General features: G+C 49.9%; 1 protein-coding gene across 1 annotated transcript; it reads right to left on the bottom strand.

Moving 5' to 3' along the window:
• Positions 1-18,044: 18,044 nt before the first annotated feature.
• On the bottom strand, positions 18,045-26,351 carry Ckap4 (cytoskeleton associated protein 4). Its single transcript, XM_036169780.1, has 2 exons — positions 25,669-26,351; positions 18,045-20,428 (listed from the first exon to the last, which is right to left on the bottom strand). The coding sequence occupies exons 1-2, from the start codon at positions 26,092-26,094 to the stop codon at positions 19,127-19,129; spliced, it is 1,728 nt and encodes a 575-aa protein (XP_036025673.1). The 5' UTR covers positions 26,095-26,351; the 3' UTR covers positions 18,045-19,126.
• Between the last annotated feature and the right edge of the window lie 970 nt (positions 26,352-27,321).

Consider the following 27,321-nt stretch of genomic DNA (forward strand, 5'->3'; position numbering starts at 1 on the left):
CCTCCCCAGCATCACATGAACCAAGCATGGTGGTGCACTCCTGTAATCCAAGCACTGTGGAGGTGGATTCAAGAGGATTAGAAGTTCAAGCCATCCTCAGCTCATAGCTGCTTTGAGGCCTGCCTAGGCTACACTGAGAACCTGTCTCAACAATAACCAAAAAGTCTCTCACAGCTCACTTGACTCCAAGCCACCCCTACACACAAGCACACAAACACACACACACACACACACACACACACACACACACACACACACACACATACACACACACAGAGTCTTTGTGGACACTGCTAGCATGTAAGGTGACTGACTGAGCAGGTCAGCAGGAAGTCCATGTTCTCACTGAGGTGAAAAGTATAAACACAAGGCTTCATTACCCAGGGCTCAAGGGCCCTGGCCCTTCATTAGACTAGAGCCATATGTCACAGAAACTGAGAGCCACAGCTTCCCACTGGGAGACCCAGAGCCTGAAGATCAAGGCATTGATTATCCTCCCAATAAACAGTATGTTTTCCACCTTAGTAAGTACTAAAAGATTTTGTTCCAACCTGGCACAATATGGGCTCATCTTCAGGGACAGCATCCTCATGCCTATTTCACCTCCAGTATGAAGAACACTAAGGCAAACAATACCATCTTCCCATCCATGCCTGACAGCCTCTCCCCTTCCTCTGTAATTCTTGTGTGCTTGTTGGTTACTTGGGCTTTGAATCCCTGCCACCCCCACCCCGAAACAGTGCAATTTGCCTTTGCATTTATGAAAGTCTCTTGAAGAAAGCACAAAAGAAATTGCTTTTCAGAATCCACACCCATGGTGTACAGCCAGTGGTCCATAGCTTTTCAGAATCCACCCATGCTTATGGTTTCCTGCCACTGGTCTCCAGATTTTTTCCCAGGAAAAGGTCTCAAACATGGTATCATGATTATCATGGTGGTTTGAAAGAAAATGGTCCCCAAAGGGAGTGGCACTATTAGGAGGTGTGGGCTTGTTAGAGGAAGTGTGTCACTATGGGGGTGGGTTTTGAGGTCTCCTTTGTTCAAACTTCACTCAGTATGATGCTCAGATCACTTCCTTTTGCCTTCAGTTCAAGATGTAGGATGCTCAGCTCCTTCTCCAGCACCCTGTCTACCTGAGCACTACCATGTCCTGCCATGATGATAATGGACTAAACCTCTGAACTGTAAGCCACCCTAGATAAATGTTTTCCTTTATAAGAGTTGCTGTGGTTATGATGTCTCCTTACAGCAGCAGAAACCCTAACTAAGACAATGGCATCTCCCTCCTGGCACCAGGAGCTCTATTTCTGGCAGCCATAGGGATGGGCAGAAGCACACCAGCTTAAGGCAGCCTCTGTGTCAGCCACAGCTGGTGCTGGGGGTGGGGGGCAGGAAGCAGGTCTTAATAAGACCCACCTGTTGGAAACAATCTGGGCAGCTGGGTTCTTCATAAGACCATGATGTACTGTTAAAGCATAAACTAAAACGTGGCCATCAGGAAGAAGGGATGGTCTATGAGAAGAGAAGGGAAAAGAGGGGAAGGGGTTAGGTTCTGAAGAACAAAGGAACGTAAAGGAAGGAGGGGGACCAGGGGGGAGGAGGGGGACAGGAGCTGCTCTTGCTGAAATGACACTATTTCCTTTGTTGTATTGTTTTGTTTGTGGGAACGTTTTAGGAGAACGGAACTCCTTTAAAACAAGCTATTGCTGTATAACCTAGTATGGCCTTACTCAGATTCTCCTGCCTCAGCCTCCCAAGGGCTAGCATTACAGGTGTGTGCCACCATACCTGGATCATATGTAAAGTTTTGTTTGTTTGTTTGTTTATTGGTGGGGGACTCAAGGACCATAACTTGTAGAAGTCAGAGGACAATCTACTGGAATTAAGTTCTCATTGTCTACCACGAAGTTTCCAGGATCAAACACAGGTTATCAGGCTTGCCAGAAAACCCTCTCTGAGCCATATCATTGTTCCTAATATTACTCTTTAAACTTATGGCTAAGAGAAAGACATACGCACGCACGCACGCACGCACGCACTACCCATGCTCACATGAAGTCCTGGCATATCTCAAGAGGTCAGTGTTCTGTGTGCATACTGCAGTTCAAGGTCATCTCTCTCTGAGACATCAAATGGGGGTGTGGTCTCCCTGTTTGATGGGAGACGTAGTGGAGAGAAGTTCCCTGGCCTTAAACTTTTTACTCTGCAGGTCCTGCTGTGGGCAGGGCAGGGTGGGAGTGGGGGTGGAGAGAATAGAGAAGTGAAGGGTGGAAGCTAAAGGCCCAGAAAAGCCTCTGAGGACCTCACTGTACCTCCTGGACCAGGCTCAGCAGATTATGTGTAAGAAAATAAACACTGCTGGACATCCAGGGGAAGATTCTGAACCTCAGCTATACTTTAGGTGATGGGAACCCAAGAAGAGATGCAAGAAAGGAATCAGTTGAAAGGAAGAAAGAGAAAAATAAAAGGAAGGCTACAGATAATGCAGCGTTCACGGTTTTCTGTGAAGGGTATGTCTTAGGGTTTCTACCGCTGTCTAAAACAGCATAACCAAGAGAAACTTGGTGAAGAAAGGGTTTATTTCAGCTGTTATAGTCCATCACGAACAGAAGTCAGGACAGGAACCTAGAAGCAGGAATCTGGTGCAGGAACTGATGCAGAGGCCATAGATGGGTACTGCTTATTGGCTTGCTCTCCATGGCTTGCTCAGCTTCTTATACAATCCGGGACCACCAGTCCAGGGATGGCACCACCCAAAACGGGCTGAGCCAATCTGGTGGGGGAATTTTCTCAATCGAGATTTCCTCTTCCCAAATGACCCCAGACCGTGTCAAGGTGACAGAAAACAACTGGGGGGGTGGAGTCCAGAAGGGGCGGCTAGATGCTGCAGAGCCGATGTAAGAACAGGAGCATTGGCTTTATTTTTCTCTTTTATGCTGGAAATGACACAGATATGATGACAAAGACAGTGACCCAGAGTTCAGCATCAAGAAGCCTCTGAGCAGCTTGGCTGGAGAGGAAGGGTCTTCTACTGTGAACTGTATCACATCACAGAGTTTGGTGGCTTTAACCTGTGGACATGCCCATGTGCCATCACCCCAACAGCACAATGACCAAAGCACTCTACCCCTGAACTCCCGCTCCAGCCCTGGGAATCATTGCTTCCCTACACGAGTCCTCCTCTCTTGGCTCATTTACTACAATACCACTTTTTGTTTGTGGCTTTAGTGGACACTTAGGATTGCTAAGAACCATGTCTGTTTTCTTTTCTCTTTCTTTTTCTTTTCCCTTCCTCTTTCCCTTTTTTTCTTTTTCTTTCTTTCTTTCTTTCTTTCTTTCTTTTTCTTTTTTTTTTTAACAGAGCTGTGTAGCCCTTGGATGGTCTAGAACTCACTCTGTAGACCAGGCTGGCCTCAGACTCACAGAGATCCACATGCTTCTGCCTCCTGAGTGCTGGGATTAAAGGTGTGTGCCATCATGCCCAGTTACTCAGAAACATCTTTAACTCACAGGCTCCTTTCAAGCATATGATGCTGCTTCACATTAGAACCTCACCACAGAATCCTTCCATATCCCCCTTAGTGCTTTGTATGTGATTGTCATCAAACATTTCACTCCTGCATGCTGTAAACACCATGATCTACTGTGGTTGTAAGGAAGGGCATGATATAATTAGATTTGCCTTGTTAAAACCCGCTCTGTGTATTACTGCTGGGGTACATAAGTTTTAGGAGCAAGAGACCAAGCAAGACAGTAGGCTCGTGGATCAAGAGACCAGGGACAGCTCTCAGGAAACATTTGCCAATAAGATTCAGCCACTGGGTATGGACGGTGATGGGGAGGAAGGTTTCTGACATGAGATGCTGGAAGATGGAAAATCTATTTGCTCTCATATGGTTCACTGGAGAAGACGGCTTTGGTGGAATAAATGAGCTCACACGGAGCACGGCGAATTGCATAAGCTTGCACCATGCGTCAGTCTTAGTGACATTCTATAGAGAACAGCAGGAAAAAGAGTGGAGAGCTAGCACCCAGTGCAGAGTCAGGACCAAATCCTCATGTCTGCTGGAAAGGACCACATAGATTCCCTAGGAGCCGGCGCAGATGAGACAGGGAGAAGTGGGCGCCTGGAATAGGAAGGTAAGAGGTTAAGAGAGATAAAGAGGGCTAGTGGTGACTTGGAAGGAGCCATCTTGGTAGCAGAGAAGGGGGCTGAGAATAGGAGGCTGGTGAGTAACCTGCAGAAGTGACGCCTTGGGCCAGCAGAGGTTATTTTAAACGCTACCGCCCTCCCCCTCCCCCGCTCCCCAGCAATGGGAGAGAGACAACACACGCTGGAGGTTGGGTAGAGCCAGGAGGAGGGGCAGGGTATCTCATTTCCTCAACAGTGGCGCACTTTTCAGAACAGCGCCTCTAGTGGTGACATTAGAGACATGCAGGAGACAGGTAGGCGGCTACACCAGGTCTCAACAACAATGTATAAACAGAAAGAAAGATGTCCAGATCTTTACCTCTAACCAGTTAAGAGACCCTACCCCTGAAAGACCCCCCGGCACCCCTATAGGAAAGCTATGTTTGCAAGGCTTATAAGGGAACAAAAGACAGTTCCAGGAAATAGAATGGCCCCACCGCAGCCCAGATAGCCGATAAGCATTGCCCTGTTGTGCAAACCCCCTAGCCTGTGAGGCACGTAGGGGAACAAAGGAATTCAGCTAGAAGGCAACCAGAGCAGCTGGAATTCTAGATAGGGGTTGAGTCGACACACATATCTGGTTACCAAGGAAACCCACAAACCGCCCTGAGCCTGAATCCACGCCCCATTTGATTTATGCTTATATATTCGCGCCTCACTTGAATTGTCCAATCAGAGCTTTGTAACCATTCGCGCCTTGTTTAAACTATCCAATCAGAACCCTTTGACTAATGCTTTCCCGCGCTTCTTGCTATAAAAACCCATCCCACCAACCCAGAGGCGCGCTGGTCTTCCAAGAGGCTTTGTTGCCCCAGGTACCTGTGTTTGAATAAACCTCGTGCTGTTGCATCTGATCGGTGGTCGCTGCGTGCTCATTGAGCCGGGGGTCTCTCCTGAAGGGAGACCTCTCCGGGGGTCTTTCACCCCAAGCCTTGACTTCCTTGTCTGTAAAGGGGTTTAATAATTGAACATGTTCCCACACTTGTTATAATGAATAAATGAGTTAGGGTTAAAAACAATAGTAATAGCCTACTTTTAGACTGGTGAGTTTGTTTTTGGTTTTTGGTTTTTGTTTGTTTGTTTGTTTTTTGGGGTTTTTTTTGGGGGGGGTTGTTGTTGTTGTTGTTGTTGTTGTTTTGGTTTTTTTTTTTTTTTTTTTTGAGCTGAGGATCAAACCCAGGGCCTTGTGCTTGCTAGGCAAGCACTCTACCACTAAGCTAAATCCCCAACCCATAACAGCCTACTTTTGAAAAGCTCTTATTCTGTCCTTACTACTGAGCTTTTTCAGGCAGGCAGTTAATCCAGCCCTTTATTCCACCTTGGTAGAAACAGAATGAGAAGACACAATGATAACATATTTTTTTCTGGAATTGTTTTCTCAGTACACATTAATCACATATAGTTAAGTATGTATATAGTCCATAAACACTAAAATGTTTTTAAGCTCTTTGTAGACTTGATCTCCCAAATACTCAATAAGGTAGGTTCTGCTTAGAATCACTCTCATTTTACATGTGAGTGTTCTAGTGGGAGCCCCACCTCGGCCTCTGGAGCCCTGGCACCCATATACCCAGAGTCTGGGATGATTGTGTGGAAGGTCCACCTCTCTCTCCCCAGACCCTGCCCCTCAGAAAGCCCACCAGCCAGCACTCCTCCCCAGAGATGCTCAAGACCACTCCCATAGGGTATTTAAACTACACCTGGACACATGGGTTTTCAGTCTCTCTTCCCTGTCTCCTCTTTGTGGGGCCAGAAGCTCACCCAGGAGCACTTTACCCATCAAACTGGGGCTTTTTCTTAATTCAGTCTGATTTGGTCTGGTTTAGAGGCTCGTCAGGGTGGAGAAACTTTTCATGAGGAGCCAAGGAAAAGAATCTGACTTGTCCTACATCACACACCTAGCTCATACACGCCCAAAGCCTGTGTTTCTAAAGGCTGTCCAATCTCCAGTAGCTTCAGGAACAAGCCAGCAGTGTGGGGAAACGAGAATTGTGGAAGGGTCCTTCCTGAACAAGTCCCCTTGTCCCAAGTTCGTAAGTTTGGCACTGGATTTGTGGTGTTCTGAATTTGGTAGAAGATGCATAGATCTGGAGTTACCCGCCACGCCTGCTTGCTCTCATTGACAAAGAAAACATTTAAAGCTCTTTTAAGGCACTGTCCTTGATTCTGTCACTTAATTGACTCTAAGTATCTATAGACATGAGGAAAGAAGAAAAGGGTCATTGTAGTGGAGGACACCTGGGGGGGGGAGCAGAACACAGGCAATATAAAAAGAGAGAGAGGGCATGCATGTAGTGCACAGACATACTTGCAGGCAAAACACCCACACATTGAAAAAACAGGGAGGGGAATGCCAGGGGCAGGGAAGGGGAGTTTAAACATGATGGGGGGCATAGGGGAGATGAAGAAGAGGAAAACTTTAACCAAAAGGAAGGGTGTATAAAATATCCATAAGGAAACTTACCATTTTATAGGCAATGAAAAACATAAGTTGAAAACAAGAGAGGAGAGATTGAGACGGAGACAGAAAGACAGACAGAGAGGAAGGAAAGGAGGAGGAGAGGGCCAAGGAGAGAGGAGGGGAGAGGAGAGATATCCTGCAGGGTTGGACAATGCTATTTCCAAATTCCGTGGGTATTAAACAAAACTCGCAGTGTCAGATGTGGAGTTCCTCCTTGTGAGCCGCAGGTCAGGGAGCCCCAAGGACTCACAGAACAATGCAGCTCTTACCATCCCTCGTGGTTGCCCAAGCCTTGTTGCTGAAGACACCACACTCCTTAGTTGCAACATACAGAGAAATCAAGCTAGAACTGAATGGAGTTTCCTCTCTGCTGGCAGCTTTCACAGTCTGGAGGGTGCTGGGGGAAACAAGGCAATTTGGGGTCTCAGCCAACTATGAACCCTATGAACTACAAAACCAACCCACAATATGTGCCTACTGGTATAATAGTGGCATGGCTATTATGAGGGTAACTAACTGTTCTCTGACTGGATTTGAGACCTGCTCTGTAAGAGGGAAGTACTTGTGGTAATATAAACACGGTCAAATGATCTCAGGATCTTAGGCCCTAGGGGGATCTCCCAGCATGCCCAGCTTGTTTCTTGTTTCCTTGGAATTCCTGACTGATTCCCATTTGTTCTCTCCATTTGGGATTACAAAATGCTCCAATAGAAAAGATCATGAGGAAAATCTGGGCCAAGCGCCTTATCTTACAATTCACAAAGGTTTCCCAACGATATGACCTTCAATGCCAGCCACCCTGCCCCATCCTGTCCTCTGCTCTACACTGCCCTCTCTTGGAGACACATGGAAACAGCCACTGGGAGGCATTTGATTTCTAGGAGTCTTGCCTATTACCGGCTTCCTTGGGGAGTGTAGGGCTTGTCTCTCCTGCTGTCTCTCTGCAGACTTCACTTTCTCCTCTATTCCTTCTCACCTGCTGGGACCCAGTTCCCCCTCTGAAGAATGGAAGAAGATAAACAATGTGGAGGCCAGTCACAAAGAACACAGAGCCCAGGTTGGGCTGAGGGATGACCTGCCTGAGCTCTTAACTAGTAGACCCCTGACTTTGGAGGAGAAACCACACAGTACAATACGAAAACCCAAAGATCTTTGATGTATAACACTGTGACATCACAGGCCTTCAAAGAGTCCCACAAAGCTTCCATTTCTAGGGTAACAATTTCCATGTATTCATCTCAGAAACTGCAAAGGCCAAAAAGCTGCAAGTGCCCTAAATAGCTTAAGATGTCGGTGTGCACGAGAATCAAGAGCTGGGAGACTCTCAGGGCCTCGGGGGTGCAGACACGGCTCTAAACACACATCTTGCTGACATATGGCAGGCATGTCATTTGACAAGCTTTGAGATCCCAGCTCCCTGCACCACGGTCAATTGTTAAGCACTAGTTACTGAGTATTTTATTATGCCCTAAGCAAAAGAGACTTAGTAACTCCTTCAAACCTTGTAGCAACTCCATGAAGACAGTCAGTGCCATGGGCTTCATTTGTAAGTGGGGAGACTGAGGCACAGAATACAAGAAGCTTTCCTACCAGCAGACAGATTGGTAGGGGTTGGAGCTTGACTTCAGAACCCAATTTCTTAACTACCAGGGCAGGGTGCTCAGTGCGAGCATGCAGGCTTGCATCCTGGGCATATGAGAATTGGATTTTGTCAGAGACAACCCATTCCTTAGGACGATCAACTGAGCTGTGTCAAATAATACGTGTGTCCCACAGGGTGTGACATTTAACACAGATTCACAATTAGGGGAGGTTATAATTGAAGTTAGTAACTAAGTGTCCCCCTACTTGATTTGCTGATCTGCCTGCCCCTCTGGCTAGGTAGATGTGGGAAGGAGAAAAGTCCTTGGAACCAGTGTTCCAAAGATTCATATAAACAAAACTCCTTATTGTTAGGTTTCCAAAGGTAATTAGTGAGGAGGAAGGTACATGAGTTGTAAAAGTGCTCATGTAGGTCTTTTTAAACAGTAGGCTTAGGGCTGTCTGTAACAGCACAGGAGCTGACACTGGAGTTGAAACTAAGATACCGTCCCTGTAATCACAGGCTCAGACACTAGATGGCGCCACATTCTCCTCTGAGGCTGAACCACACGCTCCCCAGCAGGGGGGAAAAAAAAATTCAAGAGCTTGAACAGCGTTAGATTTTTTGCTGTTATCAGGCATCTTACCAAGAGGTACAGACTTCACCCCAGCCAATAACCCCCACTTTACCCAAATAAGTGAGAAGATATTTGTCGTGTACTGTGTATCAGTCTCTGGTGGAAACAGGGCCTTGGTTCAGACGAAAGCCATTCAGTCCCTTAGGAATATAGAAAATCTCTCCCACTCCAACTTTCTCTCCAGCCCTCCACCATCCCCACCAGCCCTCCACCATCCTCCCCAGACCTCCACCATCCTCCCCAGACCTCCACCATCCTCCCCAGACCTCCACCATCCTCCCCAGACCTCCACCATCCTCCCCAGACCTCCACCATCCCCATCAGCCCTCCACCATCCTCCCCAGACCTCCACCATCCTCCCCAGACCTCCACCATCCCCATCAGCCCTCCACCATCCTCCCCAGAACTCCACCATCCTCCCCAGACCTCCACCGTCCCCCCCAGCCCTCCACCATCCTCCCCAGCCCTCCACCATCCTCCCCAACCCTCCACCATCCTCCCCAGACCTCCACCATCCTCCCCAGACCTCCACCATCCTCCCCAGACTTCCACCATCCTCCCCAGCCCTCCACCATCCTCCCCAGCCCTCCACCATCCTCCCCAGACCTCCACCATCCTCCCCAGCCCTCCACCATCCTCCCCAGACCTCCACCATCCTCCCCAGACCTCCACCATCCTCCCCAGACCTCCACCATCTTCCCCAGACCTCCACCATCCTCCCCAGACCTCCACCATCCTCCCCAGACCTCCACCATCCTCCCCAGCCCTCCACCGTCCTCCCCAACCCTCCTGCTACCCCCCACCCCCAGAAAGCTTGAGAAGAATCAGGGTAGGTGACAAAGTCAAAGAGGGTTGGAGCTGAGGGAGAATGTGGTTATGATTTTCTCTCTCTTCGCTTTGCAGAGAGGAAAACTGGTGGAAACCCAGAAAAGACAGGGCGGCACAGCCTGGCAGACCTTATCCAGTTCCCTCCATGCTGTCCTCATAATTCCCCTCCCCGAGAACCAAGCAAGCAAATGAGAGGTGGGGAAAGCTCTGGTTGTGTTTCTAAGACTGACTCACATGTCCTACCTCAGGGGAAGCTGCACCCGATGGGCAACGTGAACTCCCACAGAACATCGCCACGTCTGAGCACAGGTGGCCATGCTTTCACCACAGGCCCCTTGCCCAACAGGTCTTGCTCATAGGTGTCAGGAACTAGCCTGTTTGCCTTGCACAGCCCCAAGGAAGTGCCACACCTTCCCCACCCAGAACAGCTGCTCTGAGCCTCTGCTTGCTCCCAGGCATTCCTGGTGTTTGCTTGGCTGGGATGGAGCCAAAGCAGGTAATCAGGAGGGCCTGTCTCCTGATTAGGTCTGCTCAGCAGCTTGAGTGAACAGCATCGTCTCCCAGAGGCTGTCCCCGCCCGAATCTGGGAAAAAGAGGAGGTGGGGAGCTACATTTGAGCCTCTTTAACCCTAACTGTGCAAGGCTCATTTGTTGTACAATCCCAGCACCTCATGGGATTGACGTAAGTAGGTCACTGTAGGTTCTCTGATCTACAAACGTAAATATTGAGAGTGTGAGTTTTCTCTATTTGTTTCTTCCCCTTAAAAAATTAACCAGGGCCAATCATCTTGACAACATCTGTAATCCTGTATTAGTCTGAAGCAGGGGGATTATAGTTAGTTCAAGACCAGCCTGAGGCTACATAGTAAGCATGCTCCCCCCACACACACACTCACACAAACCCTTTAATCGGTGAATTTTCCTCACCTAAGAAAAGGATCGTGGGGTAATTCAGGGCTAGAGAGCTGACTGGGCTGCTCTTTCGGGAGACCTGAGTTCAGTTCCCAGCACCCACTGAACAACTCACAACCCCCCATAACTCCAGCTCCAGGGAATCTGACACCTCTGGCCTCTGAAGGCACCTGAACGTGTGACACACACACACACACACACACACACACACACACACACACACACATACACACACACACACACACAGCTAAATAAAAATTTGTTTTTGTTTTTTTTAAGATGGGATAATTAGACATATTGTTACATGTGGTAACTAAAAAGTAGATAAGTGAGTACACTATTGTTTTCAACTTTCTATTTGCACAATAAAACATTGGAGCAGGGCGGTGGGGAGGATGTGGTTTACTACTTACTATGACCAGGAAGTATTTTGAACAAATTACTTAGCCCTTTGGGGCCCTCTTCATCTGTCAAAAGGGGGTGCTAATCATAGTGCTCCCCTTATGGCTGTTGTAGAGCCTTAGGAAGAGTGTATAATCAGTACTCAGGAAGTGTTATTAATTTTTTTGGAGGGGGAGTGTTGTTGGTGGTGGTGGTTTTCTCTGTGTAGCCCTGGCTATCCTGGAAATCACACTGTAGACCAGGCTGGCCTCGAACTCACAGAGATCCAATTGCCTCTGCCTCCCAAGTGCTGGGATTAAAGGCGTGGGCCACCACGGACTGGCTAGAAGTGTTACATCTTGCTGTTACTCCTGGGACCAAGCATGGTGACTTGTCTGCAGATTAAGAGATGAAAGACAGGCCTACCAGACATGGGGGCGTGGTGCTTTCCAGCAAGAAGGCAGTCATGCGAGCCATTGTAACGCAGAGGGAAGAACTTTGGGGTGTGCGACCCTAGGTGGAGTGTTCCAGTCAGCTTAGGGTTTCTTCTGGGCGAGAGCCTGATTGGGAAAGGAGGAAGGTGTCACAAAAAGGGTGCAGGAAATCAGCTCCCAAGCTGAGAGCCCAGAAGAGCAGGCTGATGGCGGGAGCCAGCCAGAGGGAAACTTGTCTAAGCCACACTGGAGTCTAGTCATGCATGCAACCAAAGGCAGGCACAGAAAGATTTAGTGGGAAAGGGACAGACAGGCTGACACTTGGGGAAGCCTGTACTCATCGTCTGTGGGAGGTGTCCTCAAACAAAGACAAGCCAGAGACAGGAAGGCCAGTGAAGAGGCTACCCTGTCCCTGCAGTACACAGCACGATGTCTTCATTTGTATCCAGCCATTTCCTGATTTAGTGCCTATCTTCCCTCTGGACCAGGATCACAGTGAAGGCAGGATCCCATTTGTCTCACTGTCTCCCAAATGTCTCCTTCAAGTCTAAGTGGTGCTCCCTGAACAGAGTGGTGCCCCCCCGAGTATCATGAGCCAAAACCCAAGTTTCTTTCTTGATCAACAAAAAGCTAAGTGTGTGTATGGGGGCGGCGGGGGGGGGGGGGCAGCTGCTTCTGGAGCTCAGGCCCCTGGTTAAGGGAGTAAAGGGGAGGCTAGGAAAAGAGGATGCTGGTATGTTCGGGCTTCAACCCTAGGGATGAAGAAAGGGGAGTGTTCTAGTTAGGGTTATCATTGTTGTGATGAAACACCATGACCAAAAGCAACCTAGGGTGGAGAGGGTTTACTTCACTCACAGTTCCCTGTCACAGTTCATCATCAAAAGCCGTGAGGGCAGGAGCTCAAGCAGGGCAGGAACCTGGAGGCAGGAGCTGAGGCAGAGGCCATGGAGGGGTGCTGCTTCTTAGCTTGCTCCTCATGGCTTGATCAACCTGATTTCTTATAGAACCCAGGACCACCAGCCTAGAGGTGGCACCACCCACCATGGGATGGGCCTCCCCATCAATCACTGTTTAAGAAAATGCCTATAGCTGGATCTTATGGAGGCCTTTTCTCAGTTGAGGCTCGCTCCTGTGTGATGACTCTAGCTTGTGTCCAGCTGACTTTATCAACACAGGAAGGGAAGAGGTGGGAAGCAGGTAATGCCTAAGCGTTGGCTTAGGTGATGTGAGGATCCCTGGTTCCCTGTTTACATGGTAGAGATGAAAATTTGGGTCTGAAACCAAGTGAGTGGATGGAGAGAGAGACATCTAGGTATTAGTAGAAAACCAGATCAGTATCTTAGATGTCTGGCCTGGCATAGAGATTTGGAAAGTAATGCTATGCAGATAGCAAATGGCCCAGGTGCATCTGCACAAAAACATCTAGGGACTGGAGAGATGGTTCAGCAGTTAAGAGCACATGTTGCTCCTGCAGACAACCCAGGTTCTGTTCTCAGCATCCACATGGCAGCTCACAACCATTCATAACTCCAGATCCAGGGGATCCAAAGCCCTCTTTTGACTTCCATGAGTATCAGGCACTCATGTGATGTACATCAATGCATGTAGGCAAATCATTCAAACACATAAAATAAAAAATATAAAGCCAGACGGTAGTGGCTTTATATTTTTTAATCCCAGCACTCGGGAGGCAGAGCCAGGTGGATCTCTGTGAGTTTGAGGCCAGCCTGGTCTACAGATTGAGATCCAGAACAGGTACCAAAGCTACACAGAGAAACCCTGCCTCGAAAAAAACTAAATAAATAAATAAACAAATGGACAAACAAACAAATAAATAATAAATATAATAAAATTGACAAAAAGTCTAGGAAATGACTTCACATCATTGCTGCCTTTATGTTGGCCATAAAAAGATGCTTAGTATATTTACACGTCAAGATCCTTATGAAAAAACACTGAGTTGCTACTTACTAACTATAAATTTTACATCTTTTTGCCTATAGCTACCTCCTTTCATACCCATTCCCTGAAAAAATGCCCAGCACCATGCAAGTCTAGTCTTGGCCTGTGGTTTGAAATTTAGGAATCATCTAGTCCTGTGCTTCTTAAACTGAGGTGCAGACCATCATTAGAACAGACAGAGGACTTGTTAGAAATGGAGAGCTGTGATCCCCATTTCTCTCCACCCTCACCCCATCACAACTACATCAGACCCACAAGACTAGACTCTCAGAAAGAGGAGTCCAGCAACCTGAGTGTGAATGTGTGTGTGTGTGTGTGTGTGTGTGTGTGTGTGTGTGTGTGTGTGTGCATGTAAGAACAGGTACATGTGCATACGTGCACACAGAGGGTAGAAGTTGATGCCAGGTGTCCTTCTCAATTCCTCTCACCTTATTTTTTTGACAGGGTTTTTCACTGAACCTGGAGCTCAAAGATTCAGCTAGTCTGGCTGGCAGGTGAGCCTCAGGGACCTTCCTAACTCTGCCTTCCCAGCACTTTGATTACAGGTACATGCTGCCATGCCCAGCTTTTTATTTGTTTGTTTTTTGAGACAGGTCTCTGTGTAGTTTTGGCACCTTTCCTGGAATTCACTCTGTAGCCCAGGCTGGCCTCAAATTCACTGAGATCCGCCTGCCTCTGCCTCCCGTGTGCTGTGATTAAAGGCATGCGCCACCACCACTGCCTGGTTTTGTTTTGTTTTTTCATTTATTTTACATACTGACAACAGATGCTCCCCTCCCCTCTCCTGTTCCCTCTCCCATCCCCTACCCCCACCTCCTATCTACCCCTGCCCCCATCCACTCCTCCTCTGTCTCCATTCAGAAAGAGGCAGGCCTCCCATGGGAGTCAACAAAGCATGGCACATCAAGTTGAGGCAGGACCAAGCTCCTCTCCTTGCAACCCAGCATGGGGAATGAGTTACCAAAAGCCAGCTCAAACACCAGGGACTGGTCCTGACCCCACTGCTAGGAGCCCCACAAACAGACCAAGCTACACAACTGTCACACACATGCAGAGAGCCTAGGTCAGTCCCATGCTGGCTCCCTAGCTGTTGGTTGAGAGTCCATGGGTTCCCATCACCTTGACCTCTCTGGCTCATACAATCCCTTCCTTTCTTTAGGACTCCCAGAGCTGGGCCCAGTGCTTGGCTGTGGATCTCTGCATCTGCTTCCTGATGACAATTAGGGTAGTCATCAATCTGATTACAGAAGGCCAGTTCAGGCCCCCTCTCCACTATTGTGAGGAGTCTTAGCTGGGGTCACCTTTGTGGATTCCTGGAATTTTCCCTATGCCCAGCTTTTTTATATGGGTGCTGAGGATCCAGGTCCTCATGCATGGGCAGCAAGCAGTTTACTCACTGAACCGCCTCTCCAGCTGTGTAGTCTGTGTGCTAACATGGTTTCCTGATTCGCTGATTCAACTTAGTATGTGAGAGCCAATGGTCTGGACTGTATTATCTTATGCTGATGAGGAAAATGGGACCCGAAAATAAAATATGGACTTGCCTGGCACCACTGTCACACTGTGGGTAGCAGCAGGACAAGATCCAGACATCTGAAGAAGATACCAGGCAGCTGCGGCCAACTGAGGCACCACTGGAGGCTGGTGTGTTCACAGCACATGAGGTTTTAGGAAGTGCTCCACAGAGAAGTCTGCAAAGCTTCCCCAAGACATCAGTCTCCTAGGTGGCCACTCCAGAGCAGTGTAGACCTCATGGGAAGTCACCAGGGACAGTACATTGCCTATGTCTTGAGGGGTTTTACCATTGCAGCACTCCTATGTGAGTTACAGCCCAGTTAGGAAATAGATCAAATTAGCAATCTAATGAGGGGAAATTTAATACAAATTGTTCCCTGAAAGATGTCTCATGACTGAAACTGCACCGCTTAGGAGCCCTAGCTGGTTTTTCCAGGTCTCCTTACCATGAGCGTTGCCCAGCACCCTTCTTCTCCAGTCTCTGATCACCCTCTTGTGCCTTCCTTCCCTTCACATTTCCTTCAGAATCTTCAGAATGAGTCACTCAGAAAACAGAAAAACATTCTCTCTTGCCTGAGCTCCAGACTTGGAGTCCCCAGTATGTGCCACACAAATGCTAACTGCCCCTTATATCCTCTCCAGTTGTCAGGGATGGCCATTATCTTAGAGTCTCGCCCCTCCTCGCCCCCGCCCCCACCCATGCATTAGGCATGTCTGTGACTTGGCCCTGGGAGCTCTGCAGTAGCTTTCCTCCAGACCCCTTGTCTGAACCTTCAGGAGACCAAGCGAACCTCACTGGGTCTTCCGTGCCTTCCTGCTCTCACCTTGCTCTGCTCCAATCCTGCAAGGAGGGCTTAAAAATCACTGTTGTAATACCACACCCTGCCTAAAGTCCTTTGTTGGTGTCCCATAGTTGCATACTAAGATTCAGGCTCACATAACCTCCAGGACTTGGTTCCAGACAGAATCCTCCAGCCTCAGACCCATTCCACTGTGCCCCCTACTGGCAGGCTAGGAGAAAGACAGGACAAGGGTGGGTGGTCCTGAGCAGGGCCCAGCATGGATCCTCTCTTCTTGCCCTGAGAACTGCTCTCAACTTCTCCAGTCTCTTGGCCACTCCAAACCCAGGATCTCTGGCCTGCTGCCTTGTAGCTCTGCACACCTGTCAGATAGAAGTACCTCTTTACACAGTTATCTATTTAAATCACACATATGCACACAAGCATTTTAAGACCTAAAAGTGTTTAAATGTTACTTGCCCAATCCTCACCTCCAGGGTCTCACTCTGCAGCCAGACAGGCTCAGAAAGGATGACCTCCTCTCTCACTCCCCACAATGTTGGGATTTACGGTTGTGTGCCACTATGCCCAGCTTATTTCAGTCTTGTTGGTTCTGGTTTGGTTGCATGTGTGTGGACTCTGGAGTTGTATGTGACAGATGCCGAACTAAGCTGACCCAGTCGGCACCACTCAACCCTCACAACCTCCATGGGAGAGATCATTTCCACCCTCAGCATCTCCATCCCCACCTGCAGGTGGACGGACGTCCGCCTCACCAGCATGCTGACATGCTACACTTCACCACAATCTCTTACTACTGATGGGTCTGCAGTTTAATCCACATTTTCAGCACTCCACAGCTATTCTTATTCAATGAAACAACTTGACATTTCCTGAAGATGCCCACCTCTCCTCTCACTGGCCTTTGTAAGCCTCTTCTAACCACCTCTAGTACAATCCTGGCAGAACCAGTCACTACACCTCTGCCACCACCCTTATTTCTGGGTGTAACGCCTACAGTTCCTCATGACAGCACATTATCTAACTGTCTCAACTGGGCTGTAAGACCTAGGATCGTGATCATATCCCAGGTCTTTACTTCACTAAAGTTTAGCAGAATGTCTGACTGTGGGCCCAGTAAATGTTCAATGAACAGTGTGGTGATATAGTGTTCCCCAAAATATTGCGCACTCTAATAAACTTATCTGGGGTCAGAGAACAGAACAGCCACATATTAAACATAGAGTTTAGGCAGTGGTAGCACACGCCTTTAATCCTAGCATTTCAGAGGCAGAGATCCGCCTGGATCTCTGTGAGTTCAAAGCCACACTGGAAACAGCCAGGTGTGGTAACAAGAGCCTTTAATTATATAAGGCACGAGGATCAGAAACTAGAAGCTTTTGTCTGGTTAAGCTTTTAGGCTTTTGAGCAACAGTTCAGCTGAGATTCATTCTGGATGAGGACTCAGAGGCTTCCAGTCTGAAGAAACAGAATCAGCTGAGGAATTGTTGAGGTGAAGAAGCTGTGGCTTGTTCTGCTTCTCTGATCTTCCAGCATTCACCCCGATAACTGGCACCAGGTTTGATTTTATTAATAAGACCATTTAAGATTCTTGCTACAGAATAGATAGCCGGCCAGCTAGAAAAGCAGGTATAAAGCACATGTGTATCAGTATCCTAGCTCCCTCTATTCTGTGAATTCGACACTTGCCTGCTTTTTCAGGCCCTTGAGCAGATAGTAGAGACCTGACGGCAGAGAAGGAAGACACAGTAAGAGCAGAAAACAGGTCCAAATCTCGTCCCATGACCTCCTGTCATGCTTCTCAGTTTGCTGCCCACGACTAGTGGGAGCCATTGCTTAGTGTCCACCCATGCCCGTGCACAGGTTCAAAATAAGCAACGGACTTTATGAGGTGGTGGATGCGGGCCTGGAGATGCCCAGGAAATGCCCAGGTGTGCATCAGCCATCTAAGGTCTTCCAAGACAGTGGTGCACCCTACCTACACCCTAGAGCCAGCTAGGGAGTCATTTAAAGACTGGTGCCAGATCCCGAGGAAGAGCCTGATAGATACCACATTGAGATTGCAGGCAGTGGCTAGGAACCAACCTGCTAAGAGACCTACAGACCTGGGGGACTGGAGCCTGACAGCCCCAGAGCCCTGACATCCACACATGCGCTGTAAAGCACACACACTACCTCCCCCAAATAATAATTCTTTAAAAACGTTAAATTTTAGAAAGTGTTAACATGGAAAACCTATCAATTTCTAATCCCAAATATTTCACGCCGATAAAAATACATCATCATTACTAAATTCTCAGTAAAAATTCATCGACTTAAAAAGTCATAACAAAGCTCAAGTGTTTATTAAGAATTAAAAATATTGTAAATAAGCCATACAGTTCATTTCACAGTAAACTAACAAACCTTGTTTTTCTTTTCAGCTTTTTCTTTTTTTTTTTAATTTTTTCTTTCCTTCTTTTTTTGGGGGGTGGGGTGAGTGGGAAGGGCAAGGTAGCCATTGAAGACAGCACAGTTACAGAAATGCAACACACATGGTCCTCACTGACAGATGGGGCCAGGCGACAGGAGACCTCTCAGGACACTGTCGAAAGAGCTGGCCCACATCCCCCAGGGAGATGCCCACATCCTTTGTGGAAAGTACATCTCGGAGGGCATCACAACACAAAGGCCTCCCCTCTAGGATTCCAAACGTCCTCGGTGACACCCCCCCCCCCACTGTGGCAGCACAGGTGGGTCACCGGGACAGAAGGGCACCTCCCTCCCTCTGGGCACGGTTTTCACACTCAGAACCTCCTGAATTTGCATAGTTGTCTTGGATATTACTAGACTCAGGAACAGAAAGTGACCCTCCAGCAGCAGGCTCTGGGGGCTCTAACCTCCTCCCATTCAGAGCTCACATCTGTGAGTTTTTACCAGTTCTAAGTGGAAGACAAGAGACATAAAAACACAGGCCAAGAGTATAAAAAAAGTAAAATTAATTTTCCTTAAAGATAATTAAAAGTGCCCCCCCCCCCCCACGGCTGTTGCTGTGTTTTACCATAAATCTGTCAGCCAGACAGGATTTTTCTTTTTTTTAGGTTAATCTGCTCCCTGTTAATCCCCAGTTAAAGCCATTGTTATCCCCTGACAGCAGACACATCCCTTCCAAAAGCCACCTTTCTGCACAGGGCTGGGCCTTCAGGAAGCCAAACCAAAAGCAGAAACAGGATTTCAGAACCCAAAGGTGTGTGGTAATAACTGCAAATAAATTAACTGGGCACAGAGCACCACGCCGTCATGCTCAGATGGTGTCTCCTGCTTTTCGTGGGGGGAGGGGAAGAGGCTGGTGGGAGGGTACCTGGGAGGAAACAGTAATTTGTTTTGTTTTTTTGGTCGTAAGAAACTGGATTATAAATGTGTGCCCCGCACAAGCAGTTCATTTAGATGTTTTCATGGATCTTTTCAACTTTCACAGACAACCTGTCCAGATCATTCCTCAGGTCATCCAGCAAGCCCTTGGCGGACTCCAGGTTGTTTTCATTAGTTTCGATCTTGACAGAGTAGGCGACCAAGCTGTCCACGGCAGTCCTGAGCATTTTCAAGTCTGACTCCACTTGGCTCACTGAGGATTTCAGGTTGTCTAGAGAGGAGAGTCTATCCAGGAAGTCCTGGGGAGGCAGGCCTGTGGCCCGGGCTTGGTCCTGGCTGAGCATCGAGTGCACCTGCTCCTGCAGCGACCCCACAGTGCTGGGGAGTTCACCCACACTCTGCTGCAGCTCCTTCACTTCGCCAGCCAGTGTCAGCTGGATCTCCCCCAGGCTCCTCACCGTGCTGGCCAGATCAGAGGAGGACCCCAGGCTTTCCAGGTGCTCCTGCAGCATAGCCAGGCGCTGCTCATACTCCTGGCTCTTAGACAGGAGCGACTCCAGGCTCTCCGTGTGGCGAGCAGAGGCCACCTGCATGGAATAGACTCCATCCTCTACATACTGGAGCCTGGCACCCAGGCCCTCAATCTGCCGCTGGAGTTCATCTAAGGCTTTGGAGTCTTTGAAGACGAAGGCCTCCTCTGCCCCATGGGCCTCGGCCTTCAGCTGCTGCAGCTCTTCTTCCAGTCTCCTGATGTCCTCTGGGAGGCGAGAGGAGGACTCCTCAGACCGCAAAAGCTTCTCCGTGAGGGCCTCCAAGGCCAGGCGCTCTGAGTCAGCTGCCTGCTTGAATGCCTGCTGTTCCTGCTTGAGGCTCACGAGCTCCCGGACCTCTGTGTAGACATCCGATTCCATGGTCTGGAGGGAACTCTGCAGGGCCTCAATGTCCTTCTCCCTGGACTTCACAGAGGCCTGGAGTTCCTTCAGGGCCTTCTCCAGGATTTTCAGGTCCTGACTGCCCTTGGATTCTTCCAGGGAGGCGACCTTCATCTTGACGTCATTTATCTCCTTCTGGCTCCTCTTCTGGACATCGGTGAAGATGGCAATGTTGTCATTGATGGACTTGGTGAGCTCTGTCAGGCGCTCCTCAACCGTGTTCTCCAAGGATGTGAAATCCCGCTCTCGGGCATCCTTGACCACATGGATCCCGTCCGACAGATCTTTGAGAATCTCATTCTGCAGCTTCTGCAGGACTTCGCTGATACGGTTTATCTCGCTCTCCCCCTGCTTCACAGCTTTCTCTGTGAGGTCTTGTTTATGCTGAGAACTTCTCAAGATGGACTCAAATGTCCCAAATGTGGCTTGCAGAGACTGTACCTGGAAGCAAGATCCAGAGGTTAGCCACAGAGAATAGTTTTTGGCATGTTTGTATACACTACTGCTAGTCTCTGCACTATCTGCTGCATCCTCCCCGCCAGCAGGATCCTTCCTAACTGCAGGGTCCCTCCAGGTACTTCAGAGTCGACTCATGACCCAACCTGACCAGTCAACACAGTCCATCTGCCTCTCTCAACCGCTACCTCCCAGTCAACATGACGAGCCAGGGATGGACAAGCGGCAGGCAGGCTGATGAGGTGGCAATACCTTTTCCCACTGGATGAGGGAGACCTGGAGCTGCTCAGATCAGCATGTGGCCAACACCCACCCATCAATCAAGACAGCACACAGGGAGACAGAAACAAGGCCAGATCACATTCTGAAAATGTAACTCAGTCCCTGCGAACCTACTCTTGAGCTTTCTGTCAATCAGGGCATTTCCACCCTCCTATTCTCTCTTCTCTCTTCCCTCTATTTGAAGGATGGCTTTCTAACTCTTGCAACTGAGCACCACACAGTTTCCTAGGAAAGAATCTGAGGCACACGGAGACACTCAACACAAAGCGTAGAGACCAAGTCCAGGTGTATTCCTGTGTAGTCTCTGGCAGGTTACTGTCTTCCCTGGACTTCAGTGCCCTCACTTAAGAACACAAGCAGTGGGCCAGATGATTCCTTAGGACACTCTGGCTCTTGTGAGCACACTGTGACTTTCTTTGCTACTGTATACCCATTCTACATGAACTCCATTCTGAATTAAGTTCAATGGGGGCCCTCTGAATGAGCTTGTCTAACACACTGAGAGGCTGTGCTGATCAAAGCTAGAGCTTAACCCCATGTGAAACCTGTACCATTGGTGGGGGGAAATTAGGGAAAGAAGAGTAAGAAGGCCAGCAGTGTGGCCTTGATTCTCTAAGCCCCTAGGTCCAACTCCCCATTTCTGGAACACATAAGAGACTCACTATGATGTCATGAGGTTGTTGCCAGCTAAATCCAGTGTGTGACAGGTTCTGTAGGATAAATGATGTCATTAATAGTCAACAATTAAATGTATTTTAAAAAGAGGGAGGAAGACAGATATTCTAGATTAAACTAAATTTCAGAGTTTTCAGGAGCTGGAGAGATGGCTCAGTGGTTAAGAGCACTGGCTGCTCTTCCAGAGGATCTCAGTTTAATTCACTGCAATCACATGGCTGCTCACAATGTCCATAACTCTCATTCCGTAAGATCTGATGTCTTCTTCTGGCTTCCTCGGATACCAAGCATGCACACAGACATACGTGCAGACACAATACCCAAACACACAAAATAAAAATAAATCTTGGAGGTGGTTTTCCCAATTTAAAATCAGGTACACACACACACACACACACACACACACACACACACACACACACCACACACATATGGGTATGTATATATGTATAGAGAGAGAGACTGTCACTGTGACTGGGCATATAGCTTAGCTGATAGACTGCTTATCTAGCCTTCTCAAGATCTAGATTCAAGCCCAAGCACTTCATAAATTGGGTCTGGTAGCACATGCCTATAACATTGGCACTCAGGAGGTAGAAGCAGAAAGATCAGAAGTTCAAGGTCATCCTAGGCTACACAGTGAGTCTGAGGCTAGCCTAGACTATATGGAAGAGACAGAACAAGGCATGCTCTGGAGCCAGACTGGGTAGGCAAATCTCAGGTTAACACTTTGCTGCTGTCTGATCTTGAAGCTACATAGTCTGTGTAACTAAAGGGGTGGGGGATGAATAAAAATAGGACCTGACTCACAGGATCATCACACGAGAACTAAATGGGTTCAAACACATCAAGTCCTTAACTGTGCCTGACTCGTGGATGCTCAAACGCACAGCAGCTACTGTTTTCCTCCTGGTTTAGCTTTAGCCTAATTCCTCAGAAGTTCAGGAGTCCTAGCAGCACCTTCCACTCAATGCCAAACTCGGAAAGGAGAAACTGAGACCACCACAGGGATGCAGGCAGGACACCCGAGCCCAAGAGCATGCCCACCATGCTCCAGGACCTCAAAATCATATTCACTTCCCAAGTCCCAGGTTGTTAGCAAAGGGGGAGGGGGCCTCTCAAGTCTCTATCTCCATGCATGGGGGATTGTTTAAGGTAGATTAGCATGGGGGATACAGAAAGTAGACGATTTCCCTCCCCAGCCAAACACAGCCTGAGACATAAAGAACACTGTGAGGAGGCACTAGAGAGAGGTGACCTCTAAAACTAGGTTAGTAAATCACAGTGCCTCCCTGTTCTAAGCATCGCACTTCAAACAGAAGCTTGAGTGAGTGGCTGAGCCCAACACCTCACTGTGGCAGGCACTTTCAGTGTTTTCTCAATGGACCAAAGGATGGAGGGATTCAGAGCACAGCCTGATAGAGCTTGGGTGGGCCTAGCTCCTATTTAGTACCAGGTTGGCTCTTTACAAACAGCTAGGAAGTGATTTCGATCAGAAACCCTTACCAACTCCCAAAGGGACCCAGTGTTTCCCCTCCTGAGGGCATTGTAGGATGTTCATCTTTATACACAAAGAGTTTATTAACAATTAATATGCATTAGACATCTGTTCTTCCGGGCTGTGTGGGATGTACACTGTGTGGTAGGAGATAGGTAAATGCCAGAGACAAAATAATAGCTAGACCTCATCTCTCCCTTCAGGAAGTCTTGCTGGGGTAAGGATGGGCAGACTGGTTACTAATGGCTGACAGTCAATGGAGCACTTACTGTGCACCAATAACTACACAGAGTGTAAGTGGTGGAACCACGTATCAGAATCCCAGGATGTCTGACTTCAGGACCGGACTATTCCAAAGGAGGCCTAGAGGGTTGCCCCACTGAAAGCAAGCCCTGGCTCCTCTTCACAGAGCCCAAATGAGAAACAAGACAGCACAAACAAGGACTCACTCTCTACCAGTAGCTGGTCCTCTCACAAGGTGCCCCTACCAGCCTGAGCTACTCCTGCTTCTGCTTTATGAAGCCTTGGGATGGACCAGGGCACCAGGGGCTTAGCTAGGGCTGCAGCTGAACCGCCCCCATGTGCTGAAGCCCGGACTTCCTGCAGTCTTGTGGTACAGGCATTCACATATTAAGTAGATAATATACATGATACGTTAGGTAGTAGCTTCTTAACACCATTAACTCTTTTCAAGGGTGGTCACCACTTCCACGGCTTCGGAGTCCATGTGCATGTGCTGCGTGGTGTGGATGTACACACATGTGAAGGCCACAGGTGGGCACTGCTCTCCACCTTATTTTTTGGCACAAGGTCTCTTGATTTGACCAGACTGGCTGGCTAGTAAACCCCAGAGATACCTTCCTTTCTGTGCTCCCCAACACTGGGATTTCAAGCATGGACCACCAGGCCCAGCTTTTTACATGGGTCCTAGGAATCTAAACTCAAGTCCTAATGCTTTCATAGCAAACACTGACTGGGCCATTCCTATCCCCCCTCCCCTACCCCCAGTTCTTACAAATCTTGATGGTACCTTCCTCGATGGGAGAATGAGAAACTGAGGCCCAAAGAGGAAAGTGATTGGCATACTGCTGCAATGGAAAAGAAGGTGAAACCAGGGGAGAGATGGGAAATAACACCAATTTCTTCAACCTGTATTTGGGCCTCGGTTTCCAACTTCCCCTGCCACTCTGTCCCAGGAAGGCAAGCTGCCTTCTGTCCTTCAGGCATGTTCAAGATTGTTCCCTATCCTGGATGCTCTCCAGTCCTTCTCTCAACAGCTCTGCCGGCTACACTGTCCCAACCACCCAAGTACGGACCCAGGGAATTTCACCAGCTCTCCCTTCCCAAAGTGTGCGCAAGTGACCCACCACTCACACCTACTTAGTGTGTCACTTTACACGTTTGCTTGGTGCCTTTTTCTCCTCCAAATCCTCCACAGGGCCCACACAGAGCCATGCAACTATCAGGCTTCGATAAATATTATGACTGATTAGCAAGTGGGTGGATGGTAGAGGGAAACAGGAGCTAATGATCCCACTCCGGCAGGCTGTCGTCTATGTTTTTAGGATGATCTGACATTCAGCAGGCACAGCAGAACTACCTACTTGACTCCCTCAGAGAAGTCACCTCCCTCGGCCTGCACCACTTCTCAGGCTGACTCACTCCGGTTGCTCTTCCAGTCTTAGGAGGAAATTCCTAGCGCTGCACACACAACCCAAGTAGAGACTTGGCAGGACAAGCAGCATGCTGGGAAAAAGAGGCAGTGGTTCCGGGCTCAGAAGTGGCGGGATTTTTTGTTTCCGTCCAGCAACTGAGTTTCATTGAGCAAAAATATGGTGGAGGCTGGTGGGGACCTGGGAGGGAAGGGGCTACGTTCTGGCTGGCAGGGTGGAAAAACTAAGCCTTCTGCCTCTGGAGTTGGGTTCAGCCATTCCTGAAACAGCTCCCTAGGGATTCTTCATCACACGGTGGCCCAGACTTTCTTAGACAATCTGCAACTCAGTCAGTTGGGGGTCTTTGTCAACTCACTTTATGTCTCTAAACCTCAATTTTCTGGTCTGCAAAATGGAGTCAAACATGTCAGTCCTCCCTCCCTCCCTCCTTCCCTCCCTCCCTCCCTCCCTCCCTCCAGGGTTAACTCTATGAATTAGAAAATAAAATACATGAGTCTACACACCACATAAATGTGACCTAATACCTTTGGCCTTGTGTTTCCTCTAAAGCTAGGCTATTTCAAAGGCCCACATGGGCTCATTGGTCCAGCTAAGGACAGGGGACCTAAAGATAGGCACTATTTCATCTGAACTTAGCAAATGACGAAGCTCACTCACTGCCTTTTCCTCCCCCCAAAGCTCTGGGTCTATTAAAAACTGACTCGGATGACTCCCACTGGCAGAACCCAGGTGGAGCCTTGACCAAAGGCTTCCAGGGATGTGCTGGCTTCCCTTCTTGCCTCTTTTTCAGGCAACTCTGCCCATTCAGCGGTTTCTAATGCAAAAAGAATGGGTTCCGTTGAGCCTGCGGGCTTCCTTACAGGTCACCGCTAATGTCCTGTGACAGGCCCTTGGCCCACCCTCCCCCATGCTCTGGCCATCCTCTAGCCTGCTCCATCCCTCTCCAGGACCATTAACAAAGCGGGTCTGGGGCCGCCCTGCCTACTGGGGAGCTGGGGTCCCAGCTCTTGCCACAAGGCCTGGACAGGAAAAGGACGAGCGCCCCTTCAGGGAGGGCAGGAGTGGGGTCTCAGCCCCGCCAAAGCCGGGGTACCCACCTTCTGCTCGACGCCCTGCAGGCTCTGGCCCAGCTCGTCCCTCTGACGGGAGAAGTCCTGGTGGCCACGCCGGACCTGCTGGACCTCCTCCAGGACGTGGTGGACACACCAGCCCGAGAAGGCGGCCGCCGCCACCAGGGCGAGGTAGAAGAGAAAGTTGAGCAGCCGGCCGAGCCTGCGCGAGCAGGACGCCGAGGAGGAGGCGGCGGCGGCGGCCGAGGACCTGCCGCGGTGGCCGCCCCGGTGCGCCTGATTCTGCGGCTGCTGCTGCGGCGGGTGAGGCGCGGGCGGCTGCGGCTGCTGCTGCGGCGCCGGCGGCGGCTTCTTGGCCACGTCATCCGCGCCGCCCGACGGGTGGGCGCCCTTGTCCGAGGGGCTCGCGGCGCCGTGGCCGCCCTTGGAGCCCCTTTGTTTGGCCGAGGGCATGGCGGCGGCGGCGGGGTGGGCGAGCGGGGCGAGCGGCCGGGACGCTGGCTCGGGCTCCCGCGGGGCTGTGCTGGCGGCACGCGGGCGCGGTGGCGGCGGCGTCGGAGCGGCCCCGAGCGTGGGGCGGCGAGGGAAGAGGCCGGCCACGGAAGGAGGAGGGGGCCTGGCTCCGCCGCCGCCGCCGCGGCGCCGACCCCGCCTCCCGGGAAGGGAGGCCGAGCCCAGCCCGAGCGCCTGCCACGCAAGCGGCCGCCGCCCCTCCTCCCTTCGCCGCGACCCCGCGGAGGGAGGGCGGGCGGGGCCGGGCAGGGCGAGGCTGGGCGCGGCTGCCGGGGTGGCCGAGCTTCCTAGTGCCCCGGCTACCCTCGAGTGGAGTCGGTGGGGGTGACCCTGAGCTCGGTGCTGAGCGTGAGCCCCACCTGGGTGGAGGGGGATGCAGGGGTCGTGGGGAGCACGGCTCTGGAGGGTGGGGACCCGACGCCCCTCCTGCCCACGGCGAATCCTGAGACAGCCCTCCCCCGAGGCCGCCCTGCAAGCCGGCAGCCGGCCGGTCCTTGTCTCTTCCCAAGGGTTTTTAGGCTCGAAGGACTGCGCCCTAGCACCTTGGATGTGGGCTGCAACTTGTCCAAGGGACTAAGTTACTGTGTGGCCCTCTTGGCCCGGCCGGTCGGCTGTAGACAACCCCCCTCGCCAGTCCCTTTGACTCTGTTTTCTTTTGGGGTACATACAGTTTCACCACAGCTTCTGTCCCAGGCAGGCTCTGGGCGGAATGTGGGGAAGCCACCAGCACTCATACTTAGAGGAACACAGGTCAAGGTTGTCGCTTACACGTTTGTAAGAAAGAAATACAACAGTGCCAGGGCCCGGCGTATCAGCTTATATTGGTTCTGAACCCCCACGGAAGCCTTGAAAGGTTGGGATATTACATTTGCCCATTTTGTAGGAAGGGAACAGACTGATCCTCAGCCCCAACAGAATGTCTCAAGGTCACACATAGCCACGCTTTGAACCTGCTGCTGGTGTTTCTAAAGCCTGACGGACTGACTTCCTCTCTGATCAGGAGGGGAATGAGGGCCTGGAGAACAAACTTGCCTACCATCAGCTCAGATCCATTGGCTTTCTAGTCAGTGCTCTGGGGCTCAACCCACACACAACTGGCTCCTGATGCAGTCCTGGTGTGTGCCTGGCGGGAAGAGGCATGCCATTTCTTCTGTCTGTAACCTCCTC

This window comes from Onychomys torridus, chromosome 20 (genome assembly GCF_903995425.1).
Source record: "Onychomys torridus chromosome 20, mOncTor1.1, whole genome shotgun sequence".
In the NCBI taxonomy this organism is placed as follows: domain Eukaryota; kingdom Metazoa; phylum Chordata; class Mammalia; order Rodentia; family Cricetidae; genus Onychomys; species Onychomys torridus.

Excerpts from the sequence above, each read along its gene's own strand:
- Ckap4 (XM_036169780.1), bottom strand. The coding sequence starts at position 26,094 with ATGCCCTCGGCCAAACAAAGGGGCTCCAAGGGCGGCCACGGCGCCGCG. Across the intron at positions 20,429-25,668 it reads TGCAGGGCGTCGAGCAGAAG|GTACAGTCTCTGCAAGCCAC; the intron begins GTGGGTACCCCG and ends TCTTGCTTCCAG.